Source organism: Pholcus phalangioides, unplaced genomic scaffold, assembly GCF_987345545.1.
Source record: "Pholcus phalangioides strain wild (caught in Gottingen) unplaced genomic scaffold, Ppha-v1.0 ptg000007l_1, whole genome shotgun sequence".
Taxonomy (NCBI): Eukaryota; Metazoa; Arthropoda; class Arachnida; order Araneae; family Pholcidae; genus Pholcus; species Pholcus phalangioides.
In genome coordinates, this window is record NW_028301600.1 from 54,775,154 (window position 1) to 54,795,876 (window position 20,723).

At 32.3% G+C, this 20,723-nt stretch overlaps 1 protein-coding gene across 1 annotated transcript; it reads left to right on the forward strand.

Moving 5' to 3' along the window:
• The first annotated feature begins 208 nt into the window (after positions 1–208).
• On the forward strand, positions 209–19,753 carry LOC149085502 (protein TEX261). Its single transcript, XM_089233550.1, has 6 exons — positions 209–418; positions 8,088–8,167; positions 8,971–9,124; positions 12,928–12,995; positions 15,280–15,397; positions 16,414–19,753. Exons 1-6 carry the CDS (start codon positions 349–351, stop codon positions 16,527–16,529), a joined length of 606 nt encoding a protein of 201 aa, XP_089089676.1. The 5' UTR covers positions 209–348; the 3' UTR covers positions 16,530–19,753.
• Positions 19,754–20,723: the final 970 nt, after the last annotated feature.

Sequence of the window (20,723 nt, forward strand, 5' to 3'; positions counted from 1 at the left end):
TGTCCAAAATCATGTAAAAATACAATAATATACCGTTTTCCTATAAAGACGTATGGTCACGTGAGAACGTTGACTCTTTCCGTAAACATGGTGAATATGGTCATCGATCTGTGTTTTCATTTTGCATCGTAACTTATCGTGATAATCGTAAGTGTTCTATTTCTCGTGAGTGAGCTCATTAAATATCCGATAATTTCGTACGATCGTCATCTTCACCGTAAAATCATAACATAGCGTGTGCGGTAAAAATGTGATGGGTTTTGTTTACAACTCACCGGGTGAATTGACGTCTCAAATTCGATATTTTTCATTTATTAGCATGTTTTGTGGAATCGAATAATTTTCACCATGTGGTACCTGTATACACTCAGCTGGATCTCTCTATTTGTTCAGATGAGCTTTTTTGTTTTAGCTATAGGTTTGTGTATTTACACCCATAAAATATTTTTTTCAGGTATCATGTACCAGTGCCAGCATATTCTATAATTTAACTTGGCACTGCCACATTTTAGAAAATATTTTATACCATTAATTCTGTAGCATCTTTGCGGAGATTTAAATGTTAAATATTATTGATGTGCATTTAAATACTAGATTGTATTTATATTTCATTAATGTAATAAGGCTTAACCTTGAAAAAATCACTAAGTTTTGTTGAGAAGAAAAAACTTACATGAAGTTTATTGCATGATAGTAATGAATCTTGTAATTTAATGGCCTCAGTGGTTGCTTTATATAGAGGCGAACAAAGCCCTGCCTTACCTCACAGATGTGATAATTTTTTTTAATTTCATTTTCCCCAATGTTAAGCCACACAAGAGATTTCTTCACTTGTGAGTGTCATAGTTGGAACTTTTGCTTTTATGATACAACATCTTTGTCACACAGCTTGAAACTTGCAGAAAAATCCAGGTGCCATAACTTTTTTATGAGCCAAGAAATACCCCGGAGAAAAACAAGTCCAAAAATGTTTCTTTTGACTTTTCCAGGACATAATGACCTTTCATGGGTAGATAAGCTGATAAAAATTCTTAAAATTTTGTGCTGTTCTCATATGCTAATTTACACATGAAACATTATAGGTGCCAATACCAATTTTTTTTATTTTAGTGGTGACCTGACGCTTTACCCAAGGCAGGTCAAGCCCTGCTTTATAGCAAAACACAAAGTTATTAGCTGAGCTCAGCTAATAACAGAAAGCTGAATGGTCTGTAGAAAGTACAGCAAGTTAAAAGTTGATAAGAAGAGTTCAAAACTTGATAGCCTACTGGTCAGTTATCAGGATGACCACCATAGATGATGAAAATATGGTCAAGCCTTATGTTTGACTGTTTTGATGGTTCAAAAAAATTTTCTCATTTCACGAGTGTGAGCTACTATCAAAATCTTCGCTCTAAATCTGATAAATTCTTTACACAAAAATGGTAATCCCAATAACTGACCAGTGCCGCAGGGGCGATGACATGAAGAAAACATTGGGGGGCTGGAAGTTGCTAGTCGTCGTGTATGTACAGGAACTCAAGTGCTTACGCAGGAGAGCGGGGTTGGGTTTTTTATATGAAACGGTTTGGACATGACAAGCGTTGAAAACTGGTGTTTAAACTATCAAATACCTAAATGAATTTGAATAATGCTTTTGAATAATGTTTCGAACGCAATAGGTATGTTACACAATAAACTTTTTTTGTATATTACATTTTATTTTGGAACAGCTTCGGTATACTACAGATAATATGTAATTTTATGGTCCATTTTATCGAAACTACTGATTACCCATGTTCAGGGCCGCAACCAGATTCTTGGTCACCCGGGGGGCAAGCACGCATTTTGACGCTCCCTTGTAATGTTGAAGGAGAGGTTTCAGAATGAAATTTGCACCCCTTCGGGTCTCGTGCCCCGGGGCACGAGACCCGCCAGCTTCCCCCTAGTTGCGGCCCTGTCCGTGTTCAATCTACTTAGCAGAATAGAGCTGTTTATTCTAAATATGTGCAATAGAGCATCAGGGTTTTTGACCAAAGAATATTAAACAGTAGTAAAAACAATCGAAAGCTCAGTATTACAATAGTCAAAACTTATTGCCAATGTTGTCAAGTAGTTTTTTTTAAACCTGATGGATATGTTAAATAACAAAACAGTTACTTTTATGTAGGTTAACATGTTTTTATATTTTGAATTGTAATTACTAAAAAAAATTACCAATTTTGATATTTTAAGTTTTCTGATCTGTCCAAAATTTCATAAATAAAATTTTTTTTGTGCAGTATCTGTTAATACACCAAACTCATTTATTCTCACCTAAAAATTTCATGGCATAGGCTGTATAAATCCAGATTTTTAAAGAGTATTTTAATCAAAGCCAGAGCTGGCAGGACTCTATACCCAAAGCATTGTTTTGCACGTTTAGATACAGCTTCAGTTGAAAAACCATTGCATTATGAATACTAGTAAATATACCGTACTATATCATAGTCAAACTTAGCCTTTCTTACTTTTGTACAGAAATGGTCACATTCCCAAAAAAAGTGTATGCATTTTTGATATGGAAAATTCGAAGTTGAATTTTCGAAATAAAATTGATCTGAAATTATAGCTAATGACTTGAAGTTTAATATTTCATAAATATTTTTCACTTTTATTTTGGAATAATATTTTATTTTTTGGGTTTTATGTATTTTGTCCACTCTTTTACGAAAACAAATATTGCTGTAAAAAAATAAATATTATTTCTGCTGTTTTTACCCCTTAAAATAATGAAATCAGCTTATTTCTTACACATAGGCTGAAAAAAAAGTAGTTAATTTTTTTGACTTTTTTTTCTGATGTTTTGATCGTTTTTCATTTTTTCGAAATAGCACATAGAAAAGTTTATTTTTTACATTTTTTTCAAAAAACTAAAAATTAATTTTTTTTATTTCTGGCAGACAATGGGTTGATAACTTAAAATTTAATTTCTTGGTTTGAAGTGCTTTTTAATTTTTTGCCTGTGAACTGCAAAAATGCTTCCCGTAACAGAGTGGACATCCCATTGTAACAGATGTTGTAACTTGTTAAACACAATCACAATTATTCTAAATACACTTTTATTTTTTCAGCAATTATTATAGACAATGTGAAAGGTATCCAAGAGACTCCTCTGTGACATCTGAAAAACATCCACGCTATGAGAAAATTCAAGAAACACGCCACCCCCCCCCCCCCCCCCCGGTTTGAATTTTGGCTCTGGCAAAATTTTTAAAATCTTTTCAAAGTGAATGTACGAGATATCTTTGTCATCAGCTCTGAACAGCTTCCTAGCATCATTCATAGTTTTGAGGCACATAACTTTGACCTCCCCATCATCTTCAATGTCATTTTGGGCTACAACAATGTATCTGCATGTAGATTTATATACACAACCAGATTCAAATTTCACGAGCATATGAACACTTGCTTTAATTAGACCAGTTGACATTTCTTCATTGCTGTTTTCTTTGAAGTTGATAGCATAGTTTTCACTATTTTCTTGAATGTCATTTTCCAGAGATTCGAACTCTGAAATCGGTTGTGGAACTTCCAGTTTTATACTTCTTTGGCAAGAGTAAGTTTTCTTTTCGTAGCATTCACAGAGATTAGCATTTCTTTCACAAAACCAAGAGGCATCTCTGTATTGCAGCAATCCATTGCCAGTTGTTACTATTTGGTGGACTGCCATAGTGCCTTTCAGCACAGGTATATCATTCGGGATAATTTTTTTTATATCTTTTAATTCTTCATTTTTGATTTCATACAATTTTACATTGGTGGCATCTTTGAGAATTGTGAAAAACTGAGTGGCATCTGATATGTCATTCCCACATGCAACCAATCTAACAACTGTCCTTTACAATACAGCACCAACACCATCAACTGTGCCTTTGCCATGGTTTGCTTCAAAAAAATTCGAAGCACACCACTTTATATTTTGCGAAATATTTTGCGACATGTTTGTCCAATAAGTAAAAATTTTTCTTTTGTTTGTACTGAGTACAAGGTCATCAAAAAAAGTGAACCACATTTATTTCATATTTTTTCATTACTTTCAAAATCGGTTCCAAATAGATGAAGGTCCATGCTCTAAATTCGGTGACACTGAGCAGAACAAAATTGGCTTCTCTCATTCCGCAACATACAGCGCACAGGTATGAAGACATACTTGATTTCTTGACTGAAATGATGACTTTGCACTTCTTCAGATAATTTGCAATTATTTTCACTGAAATCCATATGAAGAACAACTTCATGTTTTTGTATGTTTCTAATGCACATTTGGTAAGCTCTATATTGGTGTTGGACATTGAAAATGTGTTTCTTGAACAAATTTCTTTTTGAAAAACATTGATCAAGTCTGTTAGGTTCCACAAACTTTGCTCTTCTGTTATTTTTGTAACTTCTGTCATTTTGTCATTCTTTTCCACTTTTTCTTGTTTGCGCTGCCATTCTTCACACCGTACAGTGCTATTCTCATCCAGTGATTTAGAAGTTACATTCATAGATACCATCTTGTCAGGACAATTCAAAAATTTGTCATACATACAGGATTTAGACTCTGTCACACATGATATCATCAACTATGGTTTTAGGAGATGTTTGGATTAATCTTAGTTTATATGGTGCAATCAATTTATATTTCAAATTATTTATGAAAATGATGTAACAGAGTGGACATCCGATGAAGAAAAATCTGGTACTAAAGACATAATGGGGTGAAATGTGATAGGTGACCCAGAGACTCCTCTATAACCTTTGAAAAACGTCCACCCTATTAGCAAATTCTAAAAACACCTGCCCCCACCTCGTAATTCGAATTTTGGTCTGGTAAAATGGTTAAAATCTGGTCAGAGTGGACAGTGGTCTTGCTCAGCTGTATATTATACCAGGATGATTTTTCTTTTACTTCAAAATTTTTTGTTGAAATTGAGGTAATTTGATGTTAGTATAAATCTCACGTTTATGTCTCTCACATTAGTGATCCAGAGTATATCCAGTTGGACTTGGGGAGGGGGATAGAGCCAGGAAACAAAAATAATATAGGGAAATAATTGTTCTGTCCCATAAAATATACAGAATGTATTGTCATATAACAACCTTCATTCATATTAAAATGCCCCTTATGCCACATCTCCCTGGATCTGTGCCTGGCAGCGATTTTGACGATCTTTACAATTTAACTTTCGTATTTAACTGAAAAATAACATGATGAACTGAAAAATAACATAACATATAGAGAATGTGGTAAAGGGTTTAAATTGAATAGATAACTTATTAAAATTAACTTAAAACTTCAAAACCTCTTAACTAAGAAAACTTTAAATCATAGTTTCCATTCTGTTGCATTGGTTGAGTTTTTGGAAGACGTAACAAAGTGGACAAATTAGTTTAAATTATTATTTTTTTCATTATAAATTTAAATGATTTGTGTGAAAATTATTATATTTTGAAGCATATCTCCATGTGCTATCACTAGATGCTGATATAGATGAAAAAAATCTTAATTATTTATGATAATGGTCGTAACAGAGTGGACATCTGACAGAGAAAAGTCTGATACTAAAGACGTGAAATGAATATTAAGTCATTTTGCAAAAGTCAAATCCAAAATTGTTGACCAAGCATTAAAAGTAAACCTGCCAATGAGCTCAAAAGTGTTATCACATTTAATCTGGTATAAAAATATGTTTCCCAAATGACCGTAACAGAGTGGACATTTTAAAATGGGAAAAATTTTGGGACACAAACAAAAAGTGTTTTTCATAAGAAAAAAAATTTTCTCAAAATTTTGTTATCAGTTTTATTCATCTATGGCACATATATAAAATGTGATTCCAAGTTTTCTGAAAAAAAAATCCAGGTTTGCACCAAGTTTCTTTGTTTAACACTTTTTGAAGCTGGAACAGCCAGATTTTGACATTTTGCTACAAACAATGATTTAAAAAAAAATTAGATACCATCTGAAAGAAATTAAAAACACTATAACAGAGAATTAAATGAAGAACTAGAAAAAAATTAAAATTACCACCAAAGTGCTCTGAAATTTTGTAACAAAAATTACAAAGTCTTGGAAACAGTTTGTACACTTTTTTTGGGAATGACCCATATTTCTAAACACCTAGGCCTATCTGTTATAAAAAGTGTGTAGCAGATGTTTATATCTGCTGATATTTATATCTGCACATATATAAGCAGTTAAAAAAATTTTAGAAGGTCAAGAATCATCTTGAATTGAATATAAAATAATCATTGCATAATTTCTCCTTTAGCTTTTATGCTTTGCAAATTGTATATTTTGTAAAAAATAATATATATATATATACATTATATATATATTGCCTAAAATAATTCTGTAGTGAGTAGAAAATTATATTACAATCATATTTAGTATTTATTCTTTGTATAAATACTAAATACATAGTCACTTTAAACATTAAATGCAATTAATGTGTGTATTTCCAATGGGAATTTTTATATGGAAAAGAAATATTTGAGGTTTCTGACAGTTTTTGACGTGACAGTTTGAACCGTCAAAAACCTGCCAACCCTGCAACAGAGGGAAGGTGCATTACATTGTTTTTTTCAGAAATTATTGGCGGGTGCTCAGCGGGCGCCTATGAGCAGTGCCCAAATGTGCAACTAAAATTTTTGTCAATTATCATTTTTGGAACCTTGTTAAAACAAAAAAGTTGCCTGCAGCTATGCGTATTTAAGAGAATTGGCAAGAAATTGGATAAAAACTGTCACATATGCACACATGAATACATCTTGCAGGAATTTCAACATGTTGCATGAGCTTTACAGGTTAACACCTGGCATTTGAGTGCTACTTTTCTTTTAGAATCGCCTTAAACTCTAAGGATAGATCTGAGTAGATTTTTTTTTATGCCAAATGACTGCGTGTAACAAAACAAAAATGAAGGAATGAGCTTATGATTGCTTAGCAAAAGAATTGAGTTTAATACACCCTCAAAGATCAGTCTCAGTCATCAGTAATTTCAAGGAAAGAAGTACTTGATATCCTCATAATCTGGTGACCAATGATCAGGACTGTAAGTTGTTAAACATTTTTACTTGGACGCCCCAAAGCAGAATTTTTTGTGATGTTCTGCAACACGAGCCATCAGCTGACTGAAAATGTTCTGCGGTAAAAATTCGCATATAAAAAATAGCGTTTTTCTCTACACTTTTCTTAAAATTCTTCCAGATTGTTCTGCAACAGCACTGGTTGTTCTGCTATGTACGTCGCGCATTTCAGCATATTCTGCTTTGGGGCTTGGACGGATAAACTAAATTTTCCTACTTCCCCTCTCCCATATAATTCCATGGTTCTATAAGAAAATGCTTTTTGTATTCAGGGCCGGTTCTGGGCATTTTTCAAGTATGAGCAAATAAATGTTTTGATGATAAAAAATTGTCCCTTCCCTTCAGTTGGCAACCTAAAAAATTAGCCTCCTTCAGTTAACAAATTCTGTGGCAGTGTAGTTCACAGGATTCTAGATCCAGCCCTGTTTGTATTATGTTTTAAAGTAAGAATCATTTTACAGTTTCTACCTCTACCATTTGCAGCCCCTTCAAGAGCTGCTGTGGTGGCTGAGTAGTCAGAGTGACAGACTTGCATCGCAAGGATCCAGGTTCAAACCTTGCCACCACAGTGGTAGTCGGCTAAAGTTAGTTTCCTATGGTTCCCAGTTTCAAGGCGCGAAGTCGGGCCAATCTTCCCGTTAGAAAGACTCGCCACAGAGAGCAACAGACCTACAACAGTACAGATATTCAAACTTCACACAATACTATATACACACTCAGACTGTTAGGTACACACTGTTGACTGTTTATTCGCACTTCTGGCACAACTGAATCAGCAGTAAATTGCCCATGGCAATAGACCGGAGTTGTGATCTGTTTGATAGAAAGAAAGAAAACACTTTTAAAGATTGCTGTTGAACACAATAAAGTCAAAATAAAAATTAATTTTATTTTCTTCAGTAGACATTACAAAATACCAATGCCATTTTGGCTTTTAATTATTTAATTCAAGAAAATTTGCTGTGAAATTCATGAATTTTGATTATACTATTTAGCTGCTGGCTTATATTACATTGCGGACTTGATTGAAGAATATACTGTGCTTACTTGCAAGGTCATCAGGATACTCATCTTGGTGAGTTTATTATGAAAAATCTATTGATTCAATACTTTTAGCCCTCGTGTGCAGAAAATGACCATGGTATGTGACAAAAATTATAAAGGATTCAAAACTTTCTAACATGAAGTTCTTGAATTTAAGTGATTGATGTCAAAATCATCATAAAAAACTTATATTTGTATTCCAGATAAATCCATATTTCTAAGCTTATAGACCTACTGTATTAAAAATTAAAACACACAAAATAATATTTTGCATATTGTAAACTTAATTATCTGTCATTTTCATTAATGTAGAATTTATTTGGTCTACATTTAAAGAAAATATGATCACATCCTTCATACGAGAGGCAACAATAGGAGACAAACTTAATAGCATAGCACATTGTTATGCAGGAAGTGATTAGTGCACCGACCTCTTAGTAAAAGATATCGAAGGAAAACTTTTGTGTGAATCGACTATAAACTGCAGTTTTTTGCCTAATTAACCCTTAAAAGCATAAAACGACCATGATGCAATTGAAATGATCAAAAGATTGAAAATCGAAGTTTAAGTTGACTTCATAGCATCAAGAGTTAAAATCCAACCCTAATAAGATAGACTCATTTATACAAATTAAATAATATGATAATCACAGCTTGACAAATTGAACTTTACTTAACAGTTCATTGATTGAACCTATTCTAGAAATGAATTTATATCAAAGGCCTAAAAAATTTGAAAAGAAAGAAAACCCGACCATATGATATAACCTGAAGAATTTGCACTTTTTTTTTTTTAAATTTATGTACCTTTTTTTTCTTTTCAATTTTTTCAAGATAACCATTGCATTATATGGGGGATTGTTCCTTTTTGAAGAACTTCCAGCATCTATGATCATCTGTGGTATCATAAGCCAACTTCAACATCTTTTGGTGCTACGCACATTTCCATTCTTCTTCTTAACTTCCTTCCCATTTATTGGATCTGTTGGTGAGTAAATGATGAGAAATATATATAAATGACCAAAAATGACTAAAGCAATTGATTACATGAAGTAGAACTACATTTTCTTTAAGGTAAGCATCTGGCTCAAAAATATGAATGAAAACATTCATATTTCTGTATTCCAAGTTTATTCGATCTAATAGCACATTTGTAATTCAAACAAAAAATGTACAATGCAGTAGCATATGTGTTTTTGTTGTATTACGGTCAGACCTTGATGCAAACTCGTGTCTGGGGACCCTCCTATGTAATGACATCATGAGCATGGTGACTCAATATTGAGTTTGCCATATTTTCTGATTCTGCTGGCAGGGCCCTTTAAAAACCAACATTATTAGTGAGGTGACACTAAAAATGATGAATATTATACCAGGTCTGACTATACTAATTTTTTTATTTATGTAGTTGGTGCTTTTAAGCGGAAGTACCCTATATAAAACAAAGTGGTATATGTGTTATGGTAAAAGTGAATGATCCAGTAATTATGCATAACCGTCAGCTTATAGAAATTCTATGATATTTACCAAAATGAATTACATTTTGGAAATTATACAAAAATTGCTTCAAAAGTAATATATGCCGCGATGTTCATCAGGCTTACCAAATCATGGGAATTAAATATGATTATCAGTGAAAAACATTTTCTTATTCATTAAATTTACCGACTTCTTCTGAAAATTATGTAGTCACTGATGAAAGTGAGAAATTCAGTGAAATTTATTGAAATGAGTAGTGATTATGCATAATTTCATTTTTAATCACTTTTACTGTACTTTGTAAGCTTTTTATCAAAATCAAATGCAATAAATTATTTTGAGTAAAAACTCTTTTCAATCGTATAAGGTTCAAATCTGTTTTACAAAAACTAATTTGGTTACTTTATTTTTTCTCAAACTTTTACTCCCTCCCCTTAATCAGGGTTCCTACAGTCTCAGAAAATCCTTGGAAGAAAAGTTTATTTTCAAGTCTTTAAAAGTCCTTGAAAAATCATTGATTTTTTTTTTTTTTTTTCCAAGGATTGCATTTTTAAGTACTTATAAGTGCTTGGAAAAATTATTTGTGTGCATTTCTTCCATCAATTTTTGTTCCCCCCTCCCCAAAGAATGTTCCACTGGGACGAAAATGAGTAGAGCAACAATGATGAGTTACTGGCAGGGCCATCTTAAAAGCATCATGGGGGCCCCCCGGGCCTAGTAATTTTTCTGAGGCCCTATCTGGCCAATTGTCGAAAATTTCAACCAGTTCTCGTTTTTGTGAGGCCCCTCTTCTCTTGAGGCCCCCAGGCCATGCCCGGGTGGGCCCATGCGTTAAGACGGCACTGGTTACAAGACATGGTCATGCGTACTTGAGGTATTTCTGTGTTTAAGGTGTTGCCTAAAATCTGGCAGCCAAACACTGCTCTGAAGATATTGTTTCAAAATATTTTAAATTAATAAAAATTGATGAATTTAAGTTGCATATATGTAGGCCGACCATATTTACTCAATAAAAAATACAGGAAAATCGCCAATTGTCACCAAAAATGGGGGGGATGCCAAACATACACATGACAAATATGTGACATGAATTTGAAGACACGGTTATCATATAATAATATAAATAATTATATATATAATAATTGCATCATATTATTATTTATAGTGTTGGTAAAATAATTTTAATACTTAGTTTCAGTAAGAAATAATAAAAATTCAAATAGGCTTTGTTGAAAATGTGGGGAATAACGAGTCATTTCTGTGAAACTGTTGGGATGGCCAAATTTACATGAAAAACTGGAATGTCCCGGGAAAGACAGGTCATATATGGTCACCCTACATACATCTACATACTTTCTAACTTTTTTATTGCAGGCAAATTTCAATACTGTTCCAAGAATAAAATGATTTCTGTTCAATTTATTTTTTTTATAGAGAGACCGTTAGAGCTTAATATTGTCTACAAATTGAAATGACAGCTAGAATTGTTTTAAAAATTATATATCTTTAACATTATTATATATATTAACACTAGAAAGACAGATCGAGAGAGTATACCTAGAAAGACGGAATGGGGTCAAAATGAAACCCCCCTTCCCCATAGTTTTTTTTTTTGCAATTTTCGGTTATCTTAATGTTTCAAATCACGGTATATCATTTTTAATACATAAATAGAGTTATAACACAAAAAACAAAGGGTGAAACCACCGATCTGTTAATATATTTTGTTTTTATCTAGCACTCAAAGCATTCTGGGCAAATCACCTCTTGATGCACATTTGCCGCACACTGGTTTTTTTGCATTGCGTACAAGATTGAAGTGTTTTATTGAGTGTGCAGTTCCTTCTTATTTGGCATTTCTGTCGTTTTTGTCTCCATCAATAGGTGTTTTGCATATTATCACATTTTGAATTGTAGTTTTCAAGTTGAAATACTCAGCACAGAGTTACGGCAATATGTAAGTTCTCTGAGTGATTTTTTTTTCCTGCTTTGCACTTTTTTGTACAAAATCCAAGCATTTATCGCTGACGTATCCAAAATGTTAGAAAATGCATTGGCCAGCGACGACTTCCAGTCTTGGTCGTGTGTAATCGCACCATTTGATCCACGATGTCGACTTTATATTTAGTTTCGTTATTATAGGCAACCGTTTCTGGGGTCTTTTTTTCAACATGGTATCATTTCTCATGATTTTACGTATCTTATTTCTCAATGGCATTCTATTTTGCACCAACTGATGCACCATTGGAGAAATAATTTTATTTCGATTTAAATCTTCGTCATCAGAACCGCTACTTTCTTCTCCAAAGTTTGGCATAGGGTAGATCTCATGCTCTTCTGAACTTTCATCATCACTGCTTCTAGAGTTTCTCTCATCTAATTTTTGCAACTCCTGGAGTATTTCTTCTTCAGTAAATATACATTTTCTCACCATTTCTAAACTGTTTGAAATGATCACGTTCACTCAAATTTTCTACATCCCAGGACAAACAATTTATCAGATAATATGGAATCCTAAGACAAAAACCAAAAATTACACACCTGCTGACAGACACTTGCAGATAAGAATGGGAGGAAAAGAAAGGTCACACGGAAGGTCAAATGCAAAAAAGACTTCCAGAAGGATTATAACCTACTTAGAAATCAATTGTGATGATGACAGTAGTATTTACCGCATAATGTGCTAGGATATAAGGAAGGGCCACAATGACCCCCTTCCGTCTTTCTAGGTATTATCCTCTCGTATCTTTGTTGTTAAAAAAGATAACGAAAAAAACATTTGTATACAATAAGAACATGCTAATTCAGGAAAAGTCGAGAAATTTCAGGTGGTTCGGTTTATTCTTAGCAGAGATATCCAAGCTTAAATAGCGTGCAGGGTCTCCCATCCGTCTTTCTAGTGTTAAAGATATTTATATATATCCTCAATTTCAAACTCTATATTAAAAATGAGCAAATGTTGATTATAAATTTAAAAAATCCAATTTTGTACATTATTTTTTTTAAAAAATCATGATATTTTTTTTTTCCCAATCATCATATGAATGTCCTTGAATATTTTTATTTTAAAGAGTATGAGCCATGTTAATAATTTGCAATTCTGAGATGAGGTTATCAAGGGCAATCAATTGATGGTTTTTTCTTCTTGAGATGACTTTCTTTTTTGTGAGAATCTGTAATTGTTTCTATTAAGTTCAATTTCATGATATTTCAATTATTCTTAACCAGTCTTTCATTGCTTTAGAAAAATTATTTTCAAAAACTGTTTTATAACTTGATGCTTGAAATTGTTTTAAATCATTTCTTTTGTAGCAATGTGTTTCATAAATCATTACCTTGCATTAAAGTATTTTGCCTCAGAACCTTATCCATTTTCAGAGGTTTGTGCACTATTTTTTATTCAGCATTTTAAATTCAAGATCATTATTATTCATATTCAGTAATCTTGATTTCTAATGGTCATTGTTATCAAGTTCTTAGTTATTTCCATTTTTATGTAAATGCATTCCACCATTGATAGAACAAAAGTAGCACACACAAATCTTTCTATGAACACTTAAAACAGTGCAGTTTCAACACGCAATTAGATCATGTACGTATGAAAGGAAATCTTCCTTAACATTTTCAGGGGTTGTGCTTGTTGAAGACATTGACAACAATCATTGTCTTCCAAAGATTCTTAACTACATTTAAAACAAACAAGCCATTCACAAACTCAGATTTTCCCAGAAACATAGTTACCAAAAGCCTTTCACAATACAATAAAACCTTTAGCCTATTAACAGACACCCCTCCGATGCAGTCACCCCTCTTTTACGGCCAAATAATATTTTCCACTTGTATAATAAAATTATTTATATTTTAAAAATATTTCAAACCCCTGATTAACGGCAACCCCTCTTTTGTGGACAAATTTTTTGTCCCACCGGTGCCTGCAATAGAGACGTTTTACTGTATTTCAAGTTTTTCAGTCAAAATTTTATGTAAAACCTCACACAAGCTCTTTGCTTTAATTTTTGGTTTACTTTGAAAACCAGAGGGAAGGTAAACAACATATAAGGGGGAAAATACTGTTAATTTTTCCCCCCTTAACTAATTTTAATGAAATTCGGTTGCATGACTAGAATCAAGGTTATCTCTTTCAGACCAAAATAACACTAATGTAAGGGGGTTGTATTTTTTTGATATATATATATTTAAACCTCAGAAGTTCAGCTATGACTTCAACGTTTGTGGGTGTTTTATCATTGAAGTCAGGGCTGAACTACCTCACATTTAAAAAGAAATACAACGAAAAAAAGCAACCTTCCACGTTTGTTTGTATAGGCAAGCTTTCCCAGTTAAGAAAGGGTGTTTCCATAACCCTTCATTTTCTGTGGAAAGAGTTTGGGATCTTTTCAATTGCTCCTTACTCACTGTTCTATTTCATTTTCATATTTTAGAGACTTGCACCTGTCCTACATTTTCACAAAAGAAAAAAGAGTTAGCCTGACTTACGTCCCACAGCTCATATGAGATGGAAATTTAATGGAACATTTGCTGCAGTGTAATAGAATTATTCATGCGAGCGATATTCAAATGAGCTGTTTAAAAAGTTCAGTCAATTCAATCATTTGAATTAATATTCAAATGAGCTATATAAAGTTGAACCCCGATTTAATGTCACCATTTGTTTTGCAGAATTCTGGCACTATAATGAGTTTGGCATTATATCCAATCGCAAATTAATCAGTGTAATTTTTCTGTCCTATATATGGAAGATTTATTCACCAAAACTTCCTTGTGCTAAGTGCAGACCTGCCAACTCTCCGGATTTAGGCGGGAGACTGGATTTTTCATCCTTCCTTCTGCTCTCCGGATTTGTTAAAATTTCTCCGGATTTTATCAGAAAATTATATTTTACGCGAGCTTTCACGTTGTCGTGACGTCAATAATTGTCGTCATCGTTAGGAAAAACACCTATAGAGGACAGCCGTGGTCATTTCCATCGAGCAACCAGAAAAAAGTCTTGGTGACCGCATTTAAGCAACTGGCAAAAACGTGACTGTTTGCTTGGCGTTTATCAGCAATCATTTATCAGGGGTAAGCTCTTCGTTGCCGAAATTTCTGTATAATCGTTATTGTATTCCATTAACAGCCGTGCAGCAAACACAAGTTTTTTCGTCAGCAGCTTTGTATGTTGAAGTTTTTTAATTGTTTCCTCTGATTAAATGTCTTCAGAAAGAAAATATAAAACTTTAAGCTGTATAAAGCTAAATAATAAAGCTTTTAAGAGTTCATATACCCAAGATTATCAATCACTGATAGCATCCACGAAAGGAAATAATTGTTTTATGAACAGTATGTAGATGCGATTTCTCTATTCTGCATGGAAAAACTGACACATGGAATTATATTCTGCTCAGGGGCAATGCAGAACCTGCCTTGGGGGCGGATGGAACTTTTTCTTAATTGATTAAAAAAAATTTTTTTTTCAAAAATAAAAAATTTTGTCAACTTTTTTTGATCAAGTCTATAAGTGCCAGGGGGAGAATCTCTGGATTCCAAAAGTTGGCACGTCTGTAAGTGGGTTTATTACAACATAGGGACGCTATAAAAGGGTTCAACTGTAATTGATTTGCTTGTATATATCTTTTAGCTTAAATAGTATAAATTTCTTCATAGGTCCTGGCCTACTTTACATTGTGTCTCTGGATTGTGCCCCTTGCGCTTTTTGTGTCCCTTTCAGCTAATGAAAATGTATTGCCAACAGTTGCTGAAACACAACCATTGAGAACAACAGGTTTGATACAATCATCTATTGCTGTAACATTTCCAAATTTTACTTGATTTCATGATACATATTCAATGATATTGCTATTGTATGTTATAAAAAAAAATCAGATATTCAGATTAATTTTTTTTAATGGTAAAAATGTCGAAAAATAAATATAAGTCTTTTATCTAAGGTTACTTAGATTCTCCAAAAACAATTAGTGCTGTAAATGTGGATCTGAAATTTAGTCATCATTGTGAAAATCAATATAAAATTTTTCTATTGTTACACAGAATGTTTTAACTTTCTGGTAGTGTTTGATAACTGAGGTGTTTTTTTTTATTCCATACTGACAAGTTTTCCAAAAAGACTATACAGTAATACTCCTATTTACATCCTCTTGACTTGTGCATCCTGTGTTTACATCATCTTGTCCTTAAAATGATTTTTTTTTCAATTGGACCTAGCATTTTGAGGAAAGCTTGAAGGCTTTTCGCATCACACTCTTAGAGAGAAATGTTTTCGAAAAACAAGAGTCGCATATAAAAAAGGATAAAGAAAATCTTCAAATTTACCACTCATCACCTCCTGAGGAGGAAGGGAGTATTACCATTGGTATAGTTTACCTCAATGTACATCATTTTGGGAACAAATTACTAATGTAAGTTGAGGGTTTCACTTTATTATAACTTGTTAAGCTTGTTGATCTTTGAAAGCTGATTTTTCTGTTCCCAGCAAGTGATGCCAAATACTAAAGCAGTACCTTTTAGTTCATGATTTGGATAAAATCGTAGTTACTGACATGGTACTTCACATGTTAAATTTTGTATTGTTAATCAGTGGTAATCAACATGGTGCTCACCTCATCAATTTCCAGATTTAACTAGAAGGAAAATAATCATTATATTACAAGTTTAAATTCTGATTCAGTAGTATAACTTTTAAAGCTTAAAAAGAAACTTTTTTTGTTTGCATGATTACTTTAAATACACAAAACTGTTTTTACAGAAAATTTAATTGCTTATATAGTTTCTTTTTTCTAGATGCTGATGTTGTAACAAATTATTTCTCACGGCGCAGCAAGCGTTATGGTTTGTTATCATTTTTCAACTATGCCAGAGAGAGTATCCTTCCACAAAGGATGAAAAAGTCTTTCTAGTCACCTTGTCTCAATCAATGTCTTCTCATTTTTCCCTCATTAGTGATATTGCGATAGATCCATAAACGATTTTGTTATTTCAAAAGTAACATGTTAAATTTTCTGTGACTTCTGTGATACAGTGTTTTTCAAGTTTGCCAGTTTTTTTTTTTTTCAGTGGTGCTCCCTCACCTGAGCATGATAATTTATTTTTATGCCAATGTGACAGAATCTTAACTAATTTTATGGCCTACTCGGATTGATTTTTTTTTTTTCCATTTTAAAATATGTTTTTCAATGTAGAAATTTCAGGTTCTTATGCCAGAAGAGCCATGAGAGTGGTCCAGTAATAAGTTAATGTTTCTTTTGGTGAAAAAAAATCCTTGTGAAAATCAAAAGGTGTCATTGTATGAACAATATACTGAATTAGATGTTTATAGCTATATTATTTAGAGAGATAAATCCCTTTTATGCGATACTTTCATGATATTCATGAAAAATTTTCTCAAAAACTAAACATTAACTCTGTTATATTGTATGTGATCTATTAATTATGTTACCACGAACTCAAATTTTTAGTGGATCAGCCCATTCTCCCCCTTTTTTAATCCATATAGTTAAACACTTTTATGTGTTCCATGCCATGAGAAAATATGAAATTTATACTATGGAAATAATTAAATTAAAAAATAGATTGGTCAATATATTATGTATAGAAAGTTGTCTTTTAAGTTATACTAAACCATATGCACCTTGTAAATATTCCTCTTAGGCTAGGAATACACTATAAAAGTTTGACAAAAGTTCTTTTGTAAAACTTGAAAATACAACCAATAAGCATATTGGTTGCATTCGAGTGAATGTAACCAATAGGTTTATTGAGTTTTTCAAATTTTGTAAAAGATCTTTTATTAAACTTTTATAGTGTTTGGAACTTCTAATGAATTGGTACGTCTAAATGTGCTATGTATGTGTTGTGTACGTAATGTGGTGTTTGTTTCTGAGAAATGCTTGTGTATCCAAATTGTGCTACCACCAGTATTCCGAATTGGGAAGTAACTATGTGGCAGGTTATTTTGCCTGATTAATATTATGCCTGAGTTTTATGGTTTAGGCCTGATTGCTGTCTGTGGAGAGACTTTTTCCTAAATTATGCTTGTCTACATTTTTGCTTTGTTACCCAGTCATGGCTTATTACTTTGTGACTATAATAATGCCACACTAAGACAATATATATAGGTCTACACCAAATTGGAGCTGGACATTTGTGAAATATACTTGAAAAATGATTTAATGTTTTCTAAGTACATAAGCTTGCATTTCTGCAATAGAAAAGTTTATTTTATTTCTGTTGGCATCAATGAAAATATTGTATCAGGGAAATATTTTTTCAATTGTTCATATTTATAATAATCTTTTTACTTTTGTTGTAGAAAACAGCTTGATTTTTATTTTATTCATTACCGGTGACAAATGTAGTCTGTATAATGAAGATTGAATATGGATGTCACTCAGTAATTTGTGAAGAAGTTTACTTTTTGTCTATTTCTTCATTTTATGGTATGCAAGCTTACCTATGGTTGGACCATTTCATTCTTCTGGAATTTTTCTCCTATTTGTTGTATATTAATCTATAAATTATATGCTTATATATATCATGTTTCCTATTTAAAATATTAGGACAATATTTTGCTGTGGATGCCATAACCTGTCTGAATATAGTTGCTTTTTTTTACCAAATATAATTTATCATATGTTCCATCAATCTTAAGTTCCTTCAATCAACTTCCAGTTTTATGGCATAGGATTTTAATGTCATTCAAGAATATTTGTGGAATAGCATCTGTTAATTCTTGTGTGCATGAAATAACCATCTCATTATAAAAATAAATTTTTCTTATCCAAAAGTTTTCTATTTTACTTAACAAAAAGAACATACTTTTCAAAAATTTAATGAAATGATGGTTGAATAGTTCAGCTGGATTACATCCTAAAAGGTTAATTTATGTATCATTCAAAATTTTGACTTTTTACATAATTTCTCATCTTTAATTATATTTAAAAAGAAAAAAAAAACTTTGTCATTCTTGTGTTAATACTGGTATTATCTGTTATGTTTACAAGAAAATGAACTTTATCACTTGGATATACAATGAAAATTTTGATACAGTAATAGTGTGTAGACTAAGGAAAAATGTCATATTAGAGGGATTATTATCAACAAATTACCAATATGATGACCTTCATTAACATTACCGTAATCAAGCTACACCAAACTTTTGCTGCTGGCATCTCTTCCATTTTATGATTGTCAATTAATAAGAGCATTTATTTGTTCTACAAAGAAATTCATTGTGTAATAAAAATTATAAAGGATGACAATGAAATTTCTTGATGACAGTTGTGTACTGCCGTGGTACCTAAAATAAGAAATAGAAAGATACATTGCGTTGTAAATCAGAAGAAATGAAAAGAGGGGGGGGGAATAAATGTATCTCTATAAAATATAGATTTTCTATCTGTTGGGAAAATGCACCAATGTTTCTGTTTCGCCTTTGTGTAGAGGAAAATGAGATGTGTGATAAGTACGTGGTCTGATATATGATTGATGCATATACATGATGGTTTATCCATCAGCTTCTGGTCTGACTTCAAACCTTTGTAGGATATATTTGTGTGTGTGTGTTTTTTTCCCTTTAAACTGTAGATATAATTAACCCATCTAATTGTAAAAAATGACTATTGTATTTTGAAGGTAACGTGACACTAAACATGGTATTAATAATCCTTGTTTATTTAGACTCTATGTCAGCATATTTACAGTTTTATGGATTTTGAAAATGTGTGGTTGTATACTTCTTCATTGCTAGTATGATATTAATTTCACACATTTTTTAAATTGTGCTTAGTTTCAGTGTGCTCTCATGTAATGAGGTATAATATAGAATCATGTTTTTGGAACTGATATGAAATCATGAAACATGTTATTGCTAAATTTCACCATTCCTTGGTAGTCAAAATATAAAAATATTTTTTGAACTTGGAGCAAACATATGCAGCTTTTTTTTGCATTGTTTTAAAGGCTTTGCATATGTGAGTTGATTGTATTATTTGTATGTAATAAAATATAACCATAAAAGCTGAAGAAAAATTTTTATTGCTATTGATTGTATTTCAAGATCACAAGTGAACTGGCAATAGCACAAATGTCAGATTTTGAAAAATAAAAGGTCTTGGCAAACTGCTGTAATAGAGCTTTTTTTTTTTAAAAAAAACATTTTGGAACAGAACTACTTTAGTAGATCATGACCATATACAGCAGCCATGGGCAATCAGTTACAGCACCATTTCTTCTGAAAATCCATTATGAAACATGAATTGTGTGTTTATCTATACAGTTTTACTTGAGAGATTGGTTATAATCTTGTAAAAGACAACCAAACTTTCTTCAGCAGATTTTTCGTGATAACATGTCAGAGGTAAAGGGGGCTATATCCATTTTTGTCAATATCGGGATGACACTATTAATTTGCAGTATACTTTCCTTACACTAACTCCGTAATAAATAATGGAGATATTCACTTCATAAGACAAGCAAGCTCAATAGAAAGACATACTAAAAAATAAACAGCCCTCTTGTAAAATATTCTTGTGGTATGGTGTCCTCTCTCTCTTTACCTCCGGCATACAGATATAGGGAATGAAATAGAGACTCGTACATTGGTGTCGTCTTTGGTGAGAGAAAAGTCAAAATAGATTGCCAGGTACATCTGGTTGCTGACCCCTTGTATACAGATTATTGGCCATTAGATAATAGTATAAGAGTAGTCTTACAGGTAGCTTCCAATTACCTAAAAATGTTTCAGATGATGTCTTGTCATCCTGCAAGCCATTATTTAATGAAAGTTACGAGTTAATTTTTTTATACAAGCCGTGCGCCCTATAAGTCATATTCAGTAGAACATTATTTATACTATGACATGCATGACCTTTTCAACTAACAGTTTAGGAATTGATTGTTGGATAACACTAAGAGTGAACACCCTGTATGATAGTATAATTATTTCTGTATTACTTTTGAGATTTTCGCAAGAAAAATGCCATAGAAATTGATTCTTGAAAGGTCTCTGCAGGTCAAAAAAGTTTTATAACAGCAAATGAAACAATGGATATGAAGGACTTTTAAAAAAAATATGGCCATAATTTTTTTCAATG